Source organism: Patiria miniata, unplaced genomic scaffold (assembly GCF_015706575.1).
Source record: "Patiria miniata isolate m_02_andy unplaced genomic scaffold, ASM1570657v1 HiC_scaffold_10, whole genome shotgun sequence".
NCBI classification, from domain to species: domain Eukaryota; kingdom Metazoa; phylum Echinodermata; class Asteroidea; order Valvatida; family Asterinidae; genus Patiria; species Patiria miniata.
Genome location: NW_024037048.1, coordinates 18,540,648 through 18,558,096, shown reverse-complemented (window position 1 = coordinate 18,558,096; position 17,449 = coordinate 18,540,648). Strand labels below are relative to the sequence as shown.

The window sequence follows — 17,449 nt, the reverse complement described above, 5'->3', positions numbered from 1 at the left end:
GTTTTTAAAGCGAGCATGGAGCAAATTGACTGTTTCCTTCACAATGAATGAAAGGGTAGACTTGGGGCGTCCAAAAACTCTCTCAAGGTCAGATAATCTGTTAGGATATGCAAATCGTCGAAGTGAGATGCACAGCGCATCCATACCTATAAGACAGGAGGAAAAATAAAAAGATGAGGTTTACTTTCAAACGTGCCTTTTTTCTGAATTGCAAATTGTGATTAAATTTTTACATTTCCGGTTCATTTTTTGTTACTAAGAAATCGCTAATTATTTAAAATGTTAATTTTTGTCTGGATATAAAGACCACAAATTGTAAAATATGACTTTTCATCAAAATCATAATCTGCACTGCAGTTTTGTGAAGAACAATTTACTCACACTTTACACTGCATGAAACATGTGAGTCCTAGTAAACTATTTACTGATTTCAGGGACAAAAAATAGCTCCATCAAAACGCTGTTTTATGTTTAGGATGTTTCTCAGTTGCACAATCTGAGAGAATCCCAATGGACCTAAAATGTTCTTAACCCTGACATCCTGTGCACAACCCTATGATTGAAACTGGTCATGCTGCTTATTTGCTGGTCTGAAAAAAATTATAATTGTTTTTCTCAGTACAGTAGGCCAAAATGCTTCAAAATTGTTCCTGCTAAATTTGATTTTTAGAACCCGTTATCGCTTTCTGAAGGCTGATAAGTCACTGTAGGGGAAAATGAGTGATGTCCATATTTGGAATTATTTCCGAAAGGATGAGTCTGCCTACCTGATGCCACAGTCCGGTTCTGGCATATAATTTTATCAGGAATCCCAAATGCTGCACAGAGCCTAGCTGGAGTTACCCAGCCCTGAGTTTTTTCATTGGGTTGTCTATAAGGGCTGGAGCGCATTTTTCTCAAAACTTGTAGTATTTGCAAAAAAATTTGGAAAATGTTCAATTTTGTCCCCGTTACACACTAATTGCAACTGCAACTCACCCCAACTTGCCTGGAATAACCATTACACAGGTCCTTGAAGTAAAAAACGATCCACGATGAAGATTCAGCCTACAATTGCAGTGAAAACAGGAGGAATAACCGCTAACTTGACAACCTTGCTGGATTGGCCAGGACCGCTATTGGTTTGTGCACAAAAAAAATTGTGTACAATGAATGGCGGTCGATTAACAGGCACAGAGAGCGATCGCTGTCAACTACTCGTTTTGCCGGCTGCGCTGGCTGTTGGCGCGTGACGTCACGCGGAAGCGTAACACCCGATGACTGTTTCATGCACTAGTATAAGGTTTACCACTCGCATCACAGCTTTGGTACCGGAACCGCAACCAATAGTGCATGAAACAGTCATCGGGTGTTACGCTTCCGCGTGACGTCACGCGCCAACAGCCAGCGCAGCCGGCAAAACGAGTAGTTGACAGCGATCGCTCTCTGTGCCTGTTAATCGACCGCCATTCATTGTACACAATTTTTTTTGTGCACAAACCAATAGCGGTCCTGGCCAATCCAGCAAGGTTGTCAAGTTAGCGGTTATTCCTCCTGTTTTCACTGCAATTGTAGGCTGAATCTTCATCGTGGATCGTTTTTACTTCAAGGACCTGTGTAATGGTTATTCCAGGCAAGTTTGGGGTGAGTTGCAGTTGCAATTAGTGTGTAACGGGGACAAAATTGAACATTTTCCAAATTTTTTTTGCAAATACTACAAGTTTTGAGAAAAATGCGCTCCAGCCCTTATAGACAACCCAATGATAAAACTCAGGGCTGGGTAACTCCAGCTACACAGAGCCGATGAAGATTTTCACGGTCAAAACGAAACATATCCAGACACTGGTCATCTGTCAAAGCTTCCAAAGAAAACTTAGGTAAGGTAGGTTCATATGTTACTCTTCCTGTCGTAGTGCTAGCACCGGATTCGAGTAATAAAAACACAGTTTCTTCGTCATTTTCCTCTAAAGCCATGAACATGACATCGTCGATGGAGGCTGCCATTTTGGATTTTACTCGACTGTCATAGCGCCACCAATGACGGTCGATGTTCGGATTGCGAAATAAGCTGTGAACGTTTACGCGTACGGATAGCTAAAACGTACGCGTACGCGTATCTGTCGCATGCGAAACCTCTCTAATGTCAATTAAATCAATCCCATGCATGTATCAATTTTTATTTCATGTCACGAAAAAAGTCGCAAGTGATTAAATCTGATTTTCTTATAGACTTTAAGCTTGGCATTTGGATTAACAATTGTTTGAAATATTCTAATGCTATTCACAGCAATTAAACACACTGGTTTTTATTAAATGATTGCATTATTTTAAAATGTTATAATATGTGAGAATTATGTAAAAGTAGTACAATTGACTGCTATGAAAACAGTATGCATAAAACCTCATTCTGAGGATTACCAAAAGCACCACCATTGTTGATAAATACTCTCTTTTTTTCGCTTGGCTTCATTATGAAAAAAATAACATGATTTTAATTAATTTCAGTTGAAACAGAAACATGCCCACAGTAATGAAAAAAAGTGGAGTTGGCTGTTGTTTTTAAAGCCCGTAAAAGTCTGACAAGTGTTTCTTGATTAACAGACTCCAAATTATTTGAAGACTTTTATTGTTCTTAATCAGTATTACTTGATTGCATTCAAGAAACTCACTTTGAAAACATCAGTGAAAGTGTGAGCCCGTTAGATGGTAAAGAAACAATCTCAACGAAATCAATCAAAACAAAGCACAAATTCCATTCAAGTGAGGAGGGTCTTTCAACTGGTTGGAATTGTCCTTTGTCACTTGATCATTTCAAGTGAATTTCTTTGTATTGACTTTTATTTGGATGCCATATTTGGCATCCCTGCTGACAGCATATCCTTGGATAATGTCTCCAGCCGGCACATGTACATGTAAGCTGAACAAGTACGCTTCCTGGGAATAGGTAGACTCCTGCAAGAAATCAAAGAAAAGTTTATAATGGACCCTTCCTGCATGTCAATCAACAGTGCACATTGACCAATCAGATCACCACTTTTGATCAGGTGACCACAGTAGCTCAGTCAGACTGGGTCACAAGCACTGTTAGATCTATTGCTCACCCCGCCCCCATGTTTTGCACCAGCGTTAACACCCCCCCCCCCCCCCCCCCCCCCCCCCCCCCCCCGAGTATTCTGTAAATATTCCACCATCTTTGAATTATTTTTTTTCTGGGGGGGGGGGGGGAATTACAATGAAAAATGAAATACGTCTCATCATGCAACTGTAGCTGAGAATGATGGGATGTCTTTACATTGTAATGCCCCCCCCCCCCCCCCATTTCAAAGATGGCGGTATCCGCGAAACGGCTCATGGAATTTTGTACGTTAATTTTTGTTTGTCTCAGATTTTGGCGTTCTGCGTCCATTTATATATCATGTTTGCAAGTTGCATGTTGCAAGACTGGACTTAAAATCACAAAAACCAGGGACTTAGCGTAAAGTGGACACTGGAAAAGCATTAAGTGTATTGCCTCCATGCATGGACAAAAGAGGGCGCTTTATAGTCAAACATGCAGAAGCCGGAATGAGGGACACTTCACTGGTTCACTCATGCTGGTTATCGTGTATTTGGTACCAGCATTTATAAGCCACGATGGTGCCCAAATGGCCCTCGTTTATAGTTTTTTCTATGGAGGGGGGGTGCTTGAGCGCAAGAAGGAGATTCTACCTTCTCGTTGAGCGAAGTGACTTCTTCCTCGCTGATCTTCCAAGGAAACTTCTCTGTGGTCTCCCCTGCTTCCTCATCCAGCATCCAGGGTTTGGACAGCTCCTTGAACCATCTCAGGCTCTACTCCTTGGCTTCTTGTTCAGGTCCGGGATGACCTCCACGTCCGAGCAGTTGATGCGGAACTTGCTGAGCATGTTGGCCATGTTCATCTTCTCCCTGTCCATTTGCTCCTTCTTGCCCGTGGTGGCAAAGACGCGCAGCTTGCATTTCTCCCAGTTGGATTTCAAGGAGATGAGGTGAGGGATGAGTAGGGTCAAGCCTGGGGGGGGGGTGGTGGTAGGAGGTGGGGGTTGAGGGGGGGGGGGGGTTCACAAACAAAAATTATACAGAGCATTATTTCCCTTTGACATAAAGCATCCAGAATAACCTGAGAGATCTCTGAAAGGCTCCCTGAAATAAATAGGACACTGAAACAAAATAATAAAGCCAACCAAGAACAAAAAGTGTGGTGTTTTCTATTAGGCCAAAAAAAAAAGTCGGTCTCTGGTCGGCGCGCGCGTCAATTTTAATCATGCGCGTCAATCTTTTTTTTCCAAAATGTTTCGCGGTAGCTCCGACAGCGCCCTCTATTGCCGCATCTCCTCAATTTTTTTTTAACAAAGAGCACCAAGGAATGGGAAATTGCTAGAGAGCACCATCGAGAGCACCAAGGCAAATTATGGAGGACACCAATGTACATGAAGACACCAAAAAAGCAAAATAGTACCCCACCTTGGGCCAAGTTCGTGCAAGGACTATAGTTGACCAATGGTTAACTAACGTTTGCCCGAACTCTGTCTAGTCAACGGTGGTTGACTACGCTAGTTGACTATTTGGAACCAGCCTACTGGGGTTGGTTGCTTCGCGGAACTTGCTGAGCATGTTGGCCATGTTCATCTTCTCCCTGTCCATTTGCTCCTTCTTGTCCGTGGCGGCAAAGACGCACAGCTTGCATTTCTCCCAGTTGGATTTCAGGGAGATGAGGTGAGGGATGAGTAGGTCAAGCCTGGGGGTGGTGGGAGGTGGGGTGGAGGTGGGGGGGGGGGGTTCCCAAACAAAAATTATACAGAGCATTATATTTCCCTTTGACATAAAGCATGTGTTTCCTTAGACATGCAGCCATCCAGAATAACCTGAGAGATCTCTGAAAGGCTCCATGAAATGAATTGGACACTGAAACATATATTAAAATAATAAGGCCATCCAAGAACAAAAAGTGTGGTGTTTTCTATTACATATAAAAAAAAAACAACTGTGTGGTAGGATAGGTAAAACTCTGTTTTGAGGGGTTTGACATTTCTATAGCCTGAAAATATAGGGTGGGATGATAGTCATTAAAATTTACTTTTTTTTCTCTATTTTGCATGCATTAGTTAACATGTGAATCATTCTGCACTACTGACCAACTTACACAAAAATAAATATATAGTTTACAGTTTTCAAGGTGGGGGGGGGGGGGGGGGTGCTGCTAAAATAATGAGCGCAAGGAGGAGATTCTACCTTCTCTTTGAGCGTGGTGACTTCTTCCTTGCTGATCTTCTAAGGAAACTTCTCTGTGGTCTCCAGGCTGCTTCCTCATCCAGCATCCAGGCTTTGGAGAGCTCCTTGATGATTGTGTTGGTCTTGATCTTACCCAACCCACCAATCTAGACGGAAACCAATCAGGAAAGAACATTTGAATGCATTTGCTCTAAATAAATTGTGTCCAGGTCTTGGAAAAGACCAACGTTAGCGCTGCAAAAAGCGAAAAACCTGGACAAATCTGGTTTAATGGTCTTGTTATACATTTTGCAACTTTGACTTAATTTTTTAAAGACCTGCTTGCATTTTACTCAAACTGTTCATCAAAATTCATTCCGCAAAGTCTTCTTCAAGTATACTCAACTGTGAGTACACATTTCGGCACTCAAAATACTCATCGAAATATTCATTAAAATAATTCACCAGAGGTACACAAGACTTGTAAAAAGGTACTCAACTAATACAATAATGCTTCACAGGGACAAGCTTTTGTCAAATCACAGACAAATTGCAACTTTAGCAGATTACTTACGATCAGCACTGCTCCGCATATGAGAAGGCTTGTGCTCTTGGTGATACGGGAGACGAAGTGAACCAGGGCAGGCCTGCATCCAGGGTGACCAGTCAATGCAATAATCTGTGGCCTGTACAGGGAAATACAACCATCCACAAATTGAAAGGAAGAGGGAATAGAACCTGGGACCTCCGGATTGCCGTTCCAGTGCTCTACCAACTGAGCTTGACCAAGCTCCATTGTGTTTTAGTCTCTCATTTTGTCAATGTCTATGTTAAGAAAAGGCATTGGTCAGAGTTGTAATGACTCGAGTCGACTTGAGTCACAATTTTATGCACAATTTATGTACACGTTACTTTGCGAATACAGTACGGCCGGTACAGCTGCCGCTTGTAGTGTACATGCAAACATACAACATGACACAGACTCCCGCCTTGTTGTAGTTCTGGAACGCACAAAATAACATTCCAGGGAAAGATTTCCATATAGTACTAACATCAACACCCTGTGTACAAACCCTGGATTGGACTGAAAAATTCTAAGTGTTTTCTATCTACATCTACGCGGGTACTCAGCAAAGTCCACTTCTGGATGTTAAGGCTATTCGACAGCCAAACGGAAAACGAATAACGATTCCCATTTTCCAATTCGACAGTTAAACGGACAATTGACGGAAAACGAATAATCGATTCCCATGTAATGCTTGTATTTTCTCACTGCTCAAATTGACTTTGATGACATGAAATTGCTATCTGGGGGCTTGTTAGTCAATACAGAGGAAAATTAGTGAACTTATATGGAAATCTTTCCCATTCCGGAATCGGACTTTAAGCGCATTTTATTTTGTATACTTTCAGTCACTGCTCAGTTCATTGAATTTGAAAAATGATTGTAGGTGATCAGGGAAAATATGGTAATCCTTACTTTTAGGACGCCTCTATTTTGTACGAGTTCTGTTCAAAACTGACTTTTGCAGATGACTGTCCAGTACCAAAGTGACTTTGGCCGGCTAAAGAAGTCTTTTTTTTCTTCAGACAAACTCATGTTAGTTATAATTTTGAAAGCACTTTCAAAGAAAATGTGACTTTCCTACCTTTTTTTGCAGTTTGCCATCTCAATTGCTTTTTAAATTTATTTTCTGTTTGTCATCGTCGTCTTTAACCCCTCATAAATCAAAACCCTGCCCTCTTTCTACAAAATCAAACCTGCTGATATTCAAGAGGTGTCATTGCCAAATTGTCAAATGTGTCAATAAATATCAGAATGTCACTTTTGAGTGTCATTTAGTCAGCTGTTTTGGTGAGTCTTTTAACCTTATATAGGAATGGGGTCCTAAAAAAAGTAAGGATTTATACTGAAAATATTTAGTTGGTGGGTTTTTTCCAATTTGGTACAACTATAGAATGTAATATTGGCTCTTATCTGCTTTTTTTAAGCAAATGTACTCTTCAAATGCTCTGCCTATAATGAATTGACTAATTGAAGTGTGAATAAAAAGTCTAGACGTGATGACTTACATGTACGTTATCGATCGAGTTGTCTGCTACATCGCCTAGTGACTGCCATGACTAGACTGCTGACAATAATGGGATATCATCAAACAAGAGGCGGCGCCCTTCACAATTAACGGTGTGAAAAGTGACAATCTCATAACCCGTAAATTCCCGGTCGCATTAATTCCTTCCTAACGAAACCATTTCCCAATTCCTAAGCAAACAGAAAAACGGATAACGAAACCCAATTCCTAAGCAAAAAGAAAAACGGATAACGAAACCAATTCCCATTTCCTAAGCAAAAAGAAAAACGGATAACGGACTTCGAATCCAAAATCCATTCTCGACAGCAAAACGGATAACGAATAACGATTCCCAAATCCCAAATCCTATCGAGAAAGGAATTGGGATTTCTCAATGCATGATGGGAAAATTCGGACTTCGAAACTTTTTCGCAACTTTGTCCCCAGGGTTAACTTTATGTCGTAACTTAATTTCCCGTATTAAGTACCTGTCAGTGCGTACCGCTCAACACTACGTAAACGAGATTGTATTTGACACCGTTAATTGTGAAGAGCGCCACCTGTTGTTTGGTTTTCCCGATAATGTATGTGGCGGCAGGCTAGGCCTGTACACCAAGCATGTTTTGTCAGGTAAGCCTGGACTATTTACTTGTCAAAATTCAACTTCCTTTCGGCGTACTGGAAAGATTCCCATATCTGGACATTACTCATTTCTCCCTTCAGTGATTTATGCCACAATTCCGGTTTAAAATGTCCAAAATTTTTGGATTTAGCAGGAAAATTTGTTACCAAAAAACTATAGGCCTCGTTAGCTGGAGTTACCCAGCCCTGAGTTTTATCATTGGGTTGTCTATAGACAACCCAATGATAAAACTCAGGGCTGGGTAACTCCAGCTAAGGCCTCGTCATGAGATTGATAAAATAGTCGGACTCCCTTATCGCGGCATCCCTAGGCTTTATCGCGGCATGGAAAATTTCTCTTCTTGTGTTGCCTAAACCCCTTTAAGTGGCGATTTTTATCCAGTTCTCCAGGCCATAACGACTTATTGCCGAGTCATTTAAAAAGGCCGATTAAAAAATGTTGTGTCTTTCGGGACTTTAACGATTTTTAATAAATATTCACATTTTCCAAAACCTGCAAATTTTCCCTCACCGTCATGACCGTGTCTGCTTAAACTAAAAGGTAGGCCTACCATCTATAGTTTAACATAAATCATTAATGGTGCTCTGTCCATGAAAGTTCCATTGTCTGGTTCCCCTTCTACAGCTGCAAACACAAAATGAAGTCGAAGGACGTTATTTCCACAGCGAAATCGTAAAAACTTTTACAGGATCAAAATAAGGACAGCGCGTAAGAAAAAATAAAACGGCACACTGGGGATGTGTAAACTGAATGGCGCCCCCATCGCCAATCAGTAGACTTGTCATCACAGTATTTTCTCCTTTCGGGGAAGGGCAGGGTTTTAAGAAATCATCCTGCTGGGATATAGTCTTTCAAAGTTTAATCAACTTGAACGTTACAGGGAAAATATCAGACTTTATTCAGGGGATGTTTTGGTAAAACATTCACTATGAAAAAAAAAAGGTTGAGATTATTATAAAAACCACAATTCCCACATACCGCGATAATAGGGAGTCCACCTCCATTCGCATATTCCGAGCATTTTTATCACAGGCATTTGAAAAGGAAGAGTTATACAACCTAAGAAACTGGACAATTCGGGAAGGTTAGCGGGCAATCTCTAGTCCAAACAAGAAACGTGATAAGTACCGCGATAATACGGCGTTCCATCCTACATGCTTACTGCCTCTGCCAGCATCCTACTGTCTGAAAAAAACACCAAGGACATTTCACTAAATGTCCAGAACTCCAGGTATGGAATCTTTCCGGAGTACTTTTTAACCCTAACCCACCTCACTCCTCCAAAATCCTCCTGGCGGTTTTGGAGGATTCTAGAGGATTGAGGATGAATGGTGATTGAATCACATGAGGATTCTGGAGGATTGAGGATGAATGGTGATTGAAGCATAGAAGGATTCTGGAGGATTGAGGATGAATGGTGATTGAATCACATGAGGATTCTGGAGGATTGAGGATGAATGGTGATTGAACCACAAGAGGATTTTGGAGGATTGAAGATGAATGGTGATTGAATCAAATGAGGATTCTGGAGGATTGGGGATGAATGGTGATTGAAGCATAGAAGGATTCTGGAGGATTGAGGATGAATGGTGATTGAATCACATGAGGATTCTGGAGGATTGAGGATGAATGGTGATTGAACCACAAGAGGATTTTGGAGGATTGAAGATGAATGGTGATTGAATCAAATGAGGATTCTGGAGGATTGAGGATGAATGGTGATTGAAGCACAAGAGGATTTTGGAGGATTGAAGATGAATGGTGATTGAATCAAATGAGGATTCTAGAGGATTGAGGATGAATGGTGATTGAAGCACAAGAGGATTTTGGAGGATTGAGGATGAATGGTGATTGAATCAAATGAGGATTCTGGAGGATTGAGGATGAATGGTGATTGAAGCATAGAAGGATTCTGGAGGATTGAGGATGAATGGTGATTGAATCAAATGAGGATTCTGGAGGATTGAGGATGAATGGTGATTGAATCAAATGAGGATTCTGGAGGATTGAGGATGAATGGTGATTGAATCAAATGAGGATTCTAGAGGATTGAGGATGAATGGTGATTGAATCAAATGAGGATTCTGGAGGATTGAGGATGAATGGTGATTGAATCAAAGGTGGGGTAACGTTGCACAATTTTGGAGGATTGAGGATGGTTCTAAGCGAAAAGGGCCTAGGGGGTTATTATGCTTTAATTGCATACATTGTGAGACTTTCTTTTTATAGCTCCATGATTGTATAGTAATTCTTTCAGAACTGTAAGTGTAAGGGTTTTAAACTAAGTTCAGGAAGTATGGTCAGGCCCTACTCCTAGAAGAACTATATCATGATGCTTCGCGTGAGCGGAGCCTCATAGACACAGAACCCCGCAAAATTGTTTGCAGCACAAAACACTAAGTACAAAAACGTCATGAACGTCCATCAAAACACAGCGAGCGAACTGAAAATCATCGATCGAAAAAATGTCAAAGGTCAACGTCATTGGTCAAGGTCTAGGTCATTCCATTGACCAGTAACTATCCTACTACATGTACTTGTAATTTCACACCTTATCAACAAATTTCACAGTTATTGTACACCAAATTCATCAAACAATGACCTTTCCAAAAAATAGCAGATGAAAACAATATTTGAACTAAACCTTATGAATTAGAAGGTTAAGATGTTAAAATAACTTGTTTTGCTTTGTTTCTTGAAGTTGACAGAGTTTGAAGGTTCTACCAAGGATGTCAACTGTGGAGCACATACAGGATGCAGAGCACAGTGATGACGTATCACCATGGCAACACGTATCGCTCAAGATCACTTGAATGAGATTGTACCTGACACCGTTAATTGTAAACAGCGCAACCTGTTGTTTGGTTATCGATCAACATTATGCAGCAGATAATGCAGCGGTAGGCTATATAGGCCTGTACGTCAGGTAAGTCTGGACTATTTATTTCTCAAAATTCAACTTCTTTTCGGCGTTCTGGAAAGATTCCCATTTATCTGGACATCACTAATTTGTTCTCTACAGTGACCTATATCACCATTAAAAGGGATAATATGTCCAAAAATGTCGGATTTATAGCAGGGAAAAGTTGCTACCATGGCATGCCTACTGAGAAAACATGTCAATTGTAAGTGTAAGGGTTTTAAACTAAGTTCAGGAAGTTTGGTCAGGCCCTACAGGCCCCATTTTTATCTTTTGTAAATTTGTCATTTTTTTGGGAAATTGCTTCTCAAATTTCACAGTAATTATTGTCAACCAAATTCTTCAAACAATGCCCTTTCCAATAATAGCAGATGAAAACAATATTTGAACTAAACCTTATGAATTAGAAGGTTAAGATGTTAAAATAACTTGTTTTCCTTTGTTTCTTGAAGTTGACAGAGTTTGAAGGTTCTACCAAGGATGTCAACTGTGGAGCACATACAGGATGCAGAGCACACTGATGACTTATCAACGCGTACCGCTCAACATCACTTGAATGAGATTGTACCTGACACCGTTAATTGTAAAGAGCGCCACCTGTTATTTGGTTATCGATCAACATTATGCAGCAGATAATGCAGCGGTAGGCTATATAGGCCTGTACGTCAGGTAAGTCTGGACTATTTATTTCTCAAAATTCAACTTCTTTTCGGCGTACTGGAAAGATTCCCATTTATCTGGACATCACTAATTTTTCCCTACAGTGACCTATATCACCATTAAAAGGGATAATGTGTCCAAAAATGTGGGATTTATAGCAGGGAAAAGTTGCTACCAATGGCATGCCTACTGAGAAAACATGTCAAAGGACATTTCCTAGTCTTTGTTGGTCAGTGACGTCTGAGGTATGGGAGTCTTTCCGGAGTATTTTGGAATGCTTTGCATACATTGTTGGGTAAGACCTCTTTTTATAGCTCCATGATTGTATAGTCATATAGTCAGCAGGGCCAGGGCCTATTGTTTTTAGTTCACCGCACCTACCCCAATTAAGAACCCAGTATCAATGCACACATATAGTGGTGTTCCCTAACGTGGCGCACTGCGACGTTTCTCCTGACTTTCCTCATGCACGGTTGCCAAACTTCTTTGTTGATAAACTTCGAATTCATTCAGTTATTACTGGTACTTTTTCAATAGTGTTTGCCATTTAAATTCTGTAAACAATTTCACTGTCATACAATTTTGAGCAAAATTTTTGGCGACCGGAAATTGGGCCAAAAATCAGCTTAGTGTTCCCTAACACAGCGCACTTGCGTAAATCTTGGAAAATTCCAGGTTAACACTAAAAAAGTTATTTAAAGTTAGCAAATTTTTAATTAATAAATAAATAATCTCTACTTTACCCAACTAGAAGAATGTAAGAAAATTATTTTCTTATTTTTGGGTGAGTATATCAGTGGTGAGTTGAAGGTAAATTGTTTCCCGATGATAATTTGAGTTAGAAATATGATTCGGGTTTGTAACTTCAGGGGTTGCCCTTCAGGAAAATCAAGTTTGGATTGATTTGGGGGTCAAAAGGTCAAAGGTCAATGTCATTGGTCAAGGTCTAGGTCATTCCATTGACCAGTATTAACTATTTTACTACATGTACTTGTAATTTTGCACCTAATATATCAACAAACTCAGGCCGAGGGGTTTCAACAGCACCGCTGTATTTTTTTAGGAAAGTTGCAGTAATGTTTATTGATTCATTTTATTTCATTAACAGCTTTGAAAATGGAGTTGAAGCCAGACAGACAGGGGGCATAGGACTGCATATTTGCTCGGAGGTAATTTTATCTAATGCATTTAATGTTAGACACTATTTGTTTTTGAACTTTTCTCCAAAAACCTGACAATATTTATTGCCAATCGCCCTCTAATATTTAGGACCAATTTTTTTTTTGAATTATTCTTGACCATTCTCTTTATTTGGTGAACAATTTTGACCATTGTCTGACTATAGGCATTTGCATGTTGATATTAGTGCTCAGGCATCAAATTACGTCAGGAATCGACCACTAGTCTCGCCCCAACTTGCTCATAGTTTTGGTTTAGCTGTATTTGTCCTTTTTAGGGGGAAAAAAGTAGTGCAGGTGGGAAAATTATCAGAAAAACTAAGATGACATTTTTGTATGTTTACGTTTCTAGAGTTACTTCAACAACGACGATAGGTTCAACTACAACTATGCGCAGGCCAAAGCCACAGCAGGCAACTACAAGGAAGCAGAGGAGGTAGGTTGGACTCCCGGACCCAATTTTGGTTGTTTGCGCCCTCAATAGTTGGCCAGTCATGGCACAGCGACTCGTCATGGTGCCTGAACTAGTCATGGTGCCTTTCATTTGCAAACATCAAAAACCAAAACTACCAAGTTATTATGAAATACCTGACTGTTCGGGAATAATAGTCTCAAGCATCCTGTGAAATCACGGCACCTGGTGTGCTGTCATTTTCAAGACAAGTGGAATTTTGTATCAATTTCCACCGATGGTAGGCCCTGTTTGAGAGAGAAGCCTGACTTTCTGTCTGTTCTCATCCATATACTGTTGCCGTATACCTAGATGTAGAACAAAAAGATATTCCAATAGCTTATTTTCCCACATGCTTCATCTCTGTGGAATTCCTTGCCTGGTGCTTATTTCCCTCCAACCTATGATCTGTCCTGATTCAAGAGGAGTGTGGAGTGCTGTGGCCTCGTGGTTAAGGGCGTTGGATTCGTGGTCTGCGGGTAAAGCTGCAGGTTGTGGGTTCGAGTCCAGCCTGGGGTCATGGTGCGTGTGCCCTTGGGCAAGGCACTTTGTCACTCATTGCTTCTCCCCACCCAGGAGTAATAGGCTCTCAGCTTTGGTCCAAAAAATGGGCCACCGGTACCAGACGATTGAAAAGAGCAATGCTCATAGCGATTTTTTGAAAGGCACATCTAGAGTTGGAGAATGTGTGATAGCTTTGCAGTGTGAGTGGTGGCAGTGTTATCACTTTTGATTTGTGTTTTCAAAATTGCCGTCAATATGCTTGAACCGGATAAATTGTATGTTGTAACAAGCATATTTTGGCTGCCATTTAAAAATAATTTAAAAAGGGATAGCACCCAAAAAGCTGCCACTGCTGCAATGCTGTCACATATTTTCCGACTAGAGGGGTGCATACCTTGCCAAAAATCACAATGAGCATTATTCCCCTCATTTGATACTGACCAAACCCCCACACTGATGGCTTATAAGTGGGTGCCTATGAGGGCAGAGATGGTGGGGTTGATTTAGCTGCTTTGCTCCGACTTGTAGCCCTGTATATCTGGAGTGGCTTTTAGCCTTGTTTAGGGCAAATAGGCATAAAAAAACAAGTCTAAAACCCGGATGGGGATCTTTCTGTGCCTCTTAGACCACTGTTTTGGTGGGAACACTTTGTTTTACCATGATTTAATTGGAGTGGGTTTCGTTTTTCTTGTTTTCCAGATTTTTGAGCTCATTCAGAGTGAGAAGATCAAGAATGACTACACGTGTCTCTGGTTGGCAAGATGCTGTGAGTATTACCGTCAATTGTGAATGACGTTTCCTCTTCCAACTTCAAAGTTGCTAATTTTGGGAATGAATCCACCTGTTAAGCCTCAACTCATAATGTATTGACCACTCACAATTGTGACTGCACAACCAAATGTCCAACTAAAGTCACGACATGTCACGTGCATGCATTTCATGTACTGCTGTAAAATCCAGAGTGGCATTAGGGAGATGCACATGTTGCCCATGTGTGAGGTAGACTGAAGGGTCTCTAACAATGACATAACCAGCATGCAATCATCGCCCTGATCGTATATTAAGGATGTGACTTTGCGTTTCATTTTGTAAACGTTAAGCAAATATTTTAAGAACCGTTTTAAACGTTTAGCCATTGACAGTGGCTTTTGCCTACCCATTATGTCTGATCTGCAGACCGGCGTGATTGACATGATAAATCAACAATGGTTGACATAGTAAATAGCAGGCAGTCGTTGATAAAGTAAAAATGTAACTACGTGTTCCCCAAATGTAATCAAGTACTACGGTGCTTCTAAGGTTTTGTAAATTAAGTAGGTTTGAAAACAACGTTAATTATTTGTGCTATGTGTGGTTATCTCCAAGGAAGATCGCGTGAACAGAATTCCCTTTTCTATAATTCTGGTTTACATGTTTTGAGAAATTTGTAAACGGATTAAGAAGTTTTTTCGTTTATACACGTGTAAACTTCACATCTTAGTCATACATTTGCCATGTTGGATTTGTTCTATCACATTTCAAGCAAATTGTACGACAGAAATTTGTTACGTTGAACATCCCTCTTGGCTCCCAAATATTGTACACAGTTACACTGAGCATTGCTGGCCGAAAATTGCTGAAACGAGCATCCACTGAACCGAACATCTTTTGTGGACCCCAATGTGTTTTCTTACAGCAGTATCCTATGTATTTATAACCTTTCTTTGTGTTGTTTTCGTTGTTCAGACATCATGAATCGTAAGGCCAGACTAGCCTGGGAGTTGTACCTTAAGATGGAGACGTCTGGCGAATCGTTCAGCCTGCTGTAGCTCATTGCCAACGACGGCTACAAGGTAAAACATCATCCCCTAATTTTGTCCGTTGTATGTTTGGTCAAGATTTTGGCATTAGCCCCAAATTAGTATCCAGTCACTCAATCTCAACCTGCAGCCGATTTCACGAAACAGATTTGTCACTTCGTCCAAACGCAAATCGTAGAGGAGACATAAATCTAAATATAACGCAAGTGTAGAAAAGAATGCAGTATCCAGACACTACTTCAGCAGTTGTGTACAAAGTCGATGGAGAGTCAAGAAAACTTTCCAAGTATTTCTGAACCAAATTGGAAGTGTTTCTCAGTCCCAGATTCATGTTTGTGAAACATTTCTGCAATGACTGATCTTTATTGAGATGACGTGTGAAGACAAATGTTGTGTCAGGTTGCAACATTGTTTCCACGTGTAGAATAAACGAGAATAAGTGACGAATCCCTGTCAAATCGGGGGGAAAAAACTGATTCATTGCACATTTACCACTTTGAACCACCTTGAATAATGAAGTATGCACTTTTGTGTTGCAAACTTTGATAAACATGTAGAGGGCATCATAAAATATTAGAATAGCCAAAAATCCCAAACTGCTTCAAATATTGATTTTGGACAAATTCATCACTTGAACATCTTATAAAAATTCATCACTTTGTCAACACGGTGGGGATATGATAGAAAACTTCAGGCTTTTGGTTCGAACTGCTGATTTTTTTGCTCGACCTCAAATAATTGTCACGGTCTCTTCTCAATTTTCATATTCCAACTTTTCTATCAGCAGATGGGCCAGTTCTACTATGCAGCTAAGGCTTCCGATGTAAAGATTGGACCCCAATCCTGAATACTGGGAAGGCAAGGGAGGGGCGTGCGTGGGCGTATTCCAGCAGATCATAGCTGGCCATGAACCAAGGTGGGTGTCATCTCTGTCAATCAGCAGTGCACACTGACCAATTACATCTCAACCTTTGGTCAGGTGACCACAGTACATCAATCAAACAGTGCGCACTGACCAATCACATCTCAATTAGTATATCACTCCGGTGCTCTACCAACTGAGCTATCCAGCCCAATGTTGGCGGTTCCCTAATTGTCAATGTCTCTGTCAAAGGGGCGCTAGTCAGAAGCCCTCAACCCGCATATGCCATGCAGCCAGGGATCACGCCCAAAGTCACGATGCAGACCTGGCAAATATCAAACGGGGATCACTCAGAGAGGATATGGCTTTTTATTACAAATTTTCATGAATACTTTTCACGTTCTTAGCCCTCTAGTTCAAATTCATTGATCTTTATGGATTTTTCCTTTTTCCCCCAATATTCTATAAACAGCTTTCATTTTCACTATTAGGTTTTGCCCTTCACTGACGTATAAACACTGTATACTCAGTGCGTTACCTCCCGAGTTAAAGTTGGAAAAATCACTCTGTTGGGACTCGAACCCATGACCTCCTGCTTTTTAGTGCAGACGTCTTAACCACTGGACCATCAAGCTTACAGAATTGGTTGCCTGGCCAGCCAACCAACCCCGTAAGCTCCATGGTCGAGTCGTGGGTTCGAATCCCACCCAAGTGATTATTTTCCCAACTTTCACTCGGGAGGTAACACACCGAGTATACAGTGTTTATACATCGGTGAAGGGCAAAACCTAACATTGATTTACATCACCCCGACGCAAAGTCCATCTTGTTAATAGCTTTCATCTTCATGTGCACAAAACCCAGTGAAGTTCAAGCCACTAGATTTTTGTCATTTTTTTCCCTCTACAGAGAAACACTGCGAGACATCCTCCAAATCTTGCGCAACACCGGTAACCCACAGGTGGAATACATCATCCGTGTCATGAAGAAGTGGGCCAAGGACAACAGGGCACCAGTTTCCTGAGGTGGTCCCTATCCTAGTCTTGAGATTGTTTAAATTTGTACATTCCAAGAAACTCCTGCTTGCAAAGGGATTTTCCAAAAATAAAATAATGGAACAATACTGTTGATTAATTTAGGAGTGATTTAATTGGT

At 40.8% G+C, this 17,449-nt stretch overlaps 1 protein-coding gene and 1 long non-coding RNA gene across 8 annotated transcripts; both read left to right on the top strand.

Moving 5' to 3' along the window:
• The first annotated feature begins 7,729 nt into the window (after nucleotides 1-7,729).
• Nucleotides 7,730-15,389, top strand: LOC119739350 (intraflagellar transport protein 56-like). Of its 6 annotated transcripts, none has more exons than XM_038214271.1 (5): nucleotides 7,730-7,907; nucleotides 10,622-10,846; nucleotides 12,609-12,669; nucleotides 13,031-13,114; nucleotides 14,333-14,517. In XM_038214271.1, the coding sequence occupies exons 2-5, from the start codon at nucleotides 10,734-10,736 to the stop codon at nucleotides 14,420-14,422; spliced, it is 348 nt and encodes a 115-aa protein (XP_038070199.1). In that variant the 5' UTR covers nucleotides 7,730-7,907; nucleotides 10,622-10,733; the 3' UTR covers nucleotides 14,423-14,517. The 6 variants fall into 6 exon arrangements, with proteins under 6 accessions (XP_038070199.1, XP_038070179.1, XP_038070216.1 ...); XM_038214251.1 differs by lacking the exon at nucleotides 10,622-10,846 and adding an exon at nucleotides 11,293-11,509 and having other exon boundaries at nucleotides 7,736-7,907; nucleotides 14,333-14,512; XM_038214296.1 differs by lacking the exons at nucleotides 10,622-10,846; nucleotides 14,333-14,517 and adding exons at nucleotides 11,293-11,509; nucleotides 15,359-15,389 and having other exon boundaries at nucleotides 7,833-7,907.
• A 35-nt stretch (nucleotides 15,390-15,424) lies between these two features.
• Nucleotides 15,425-17,242, top strand: LOC119734040. 2 transcript variants are annotated; one of them, XR_005272016.1, is made up of 3 exons: nucleotides 15,425-15,465; nucleotides 16,220-16,348; nucleotides 17,204-17,242. It is a non-coding gene; the product is annotated as an uncharacterized LOC119734040 (long non-coding RNA). The 2 variants fall into 2 exon arrangements; XR_005272018.1 differs by having other exon boundaries at nucleotides 15,428-15,465; nucleotides 16,217-16,348.
• The last annotated feature ends 207 nt before the right edge of the window (nucleotides 17,243-17,449 follow it).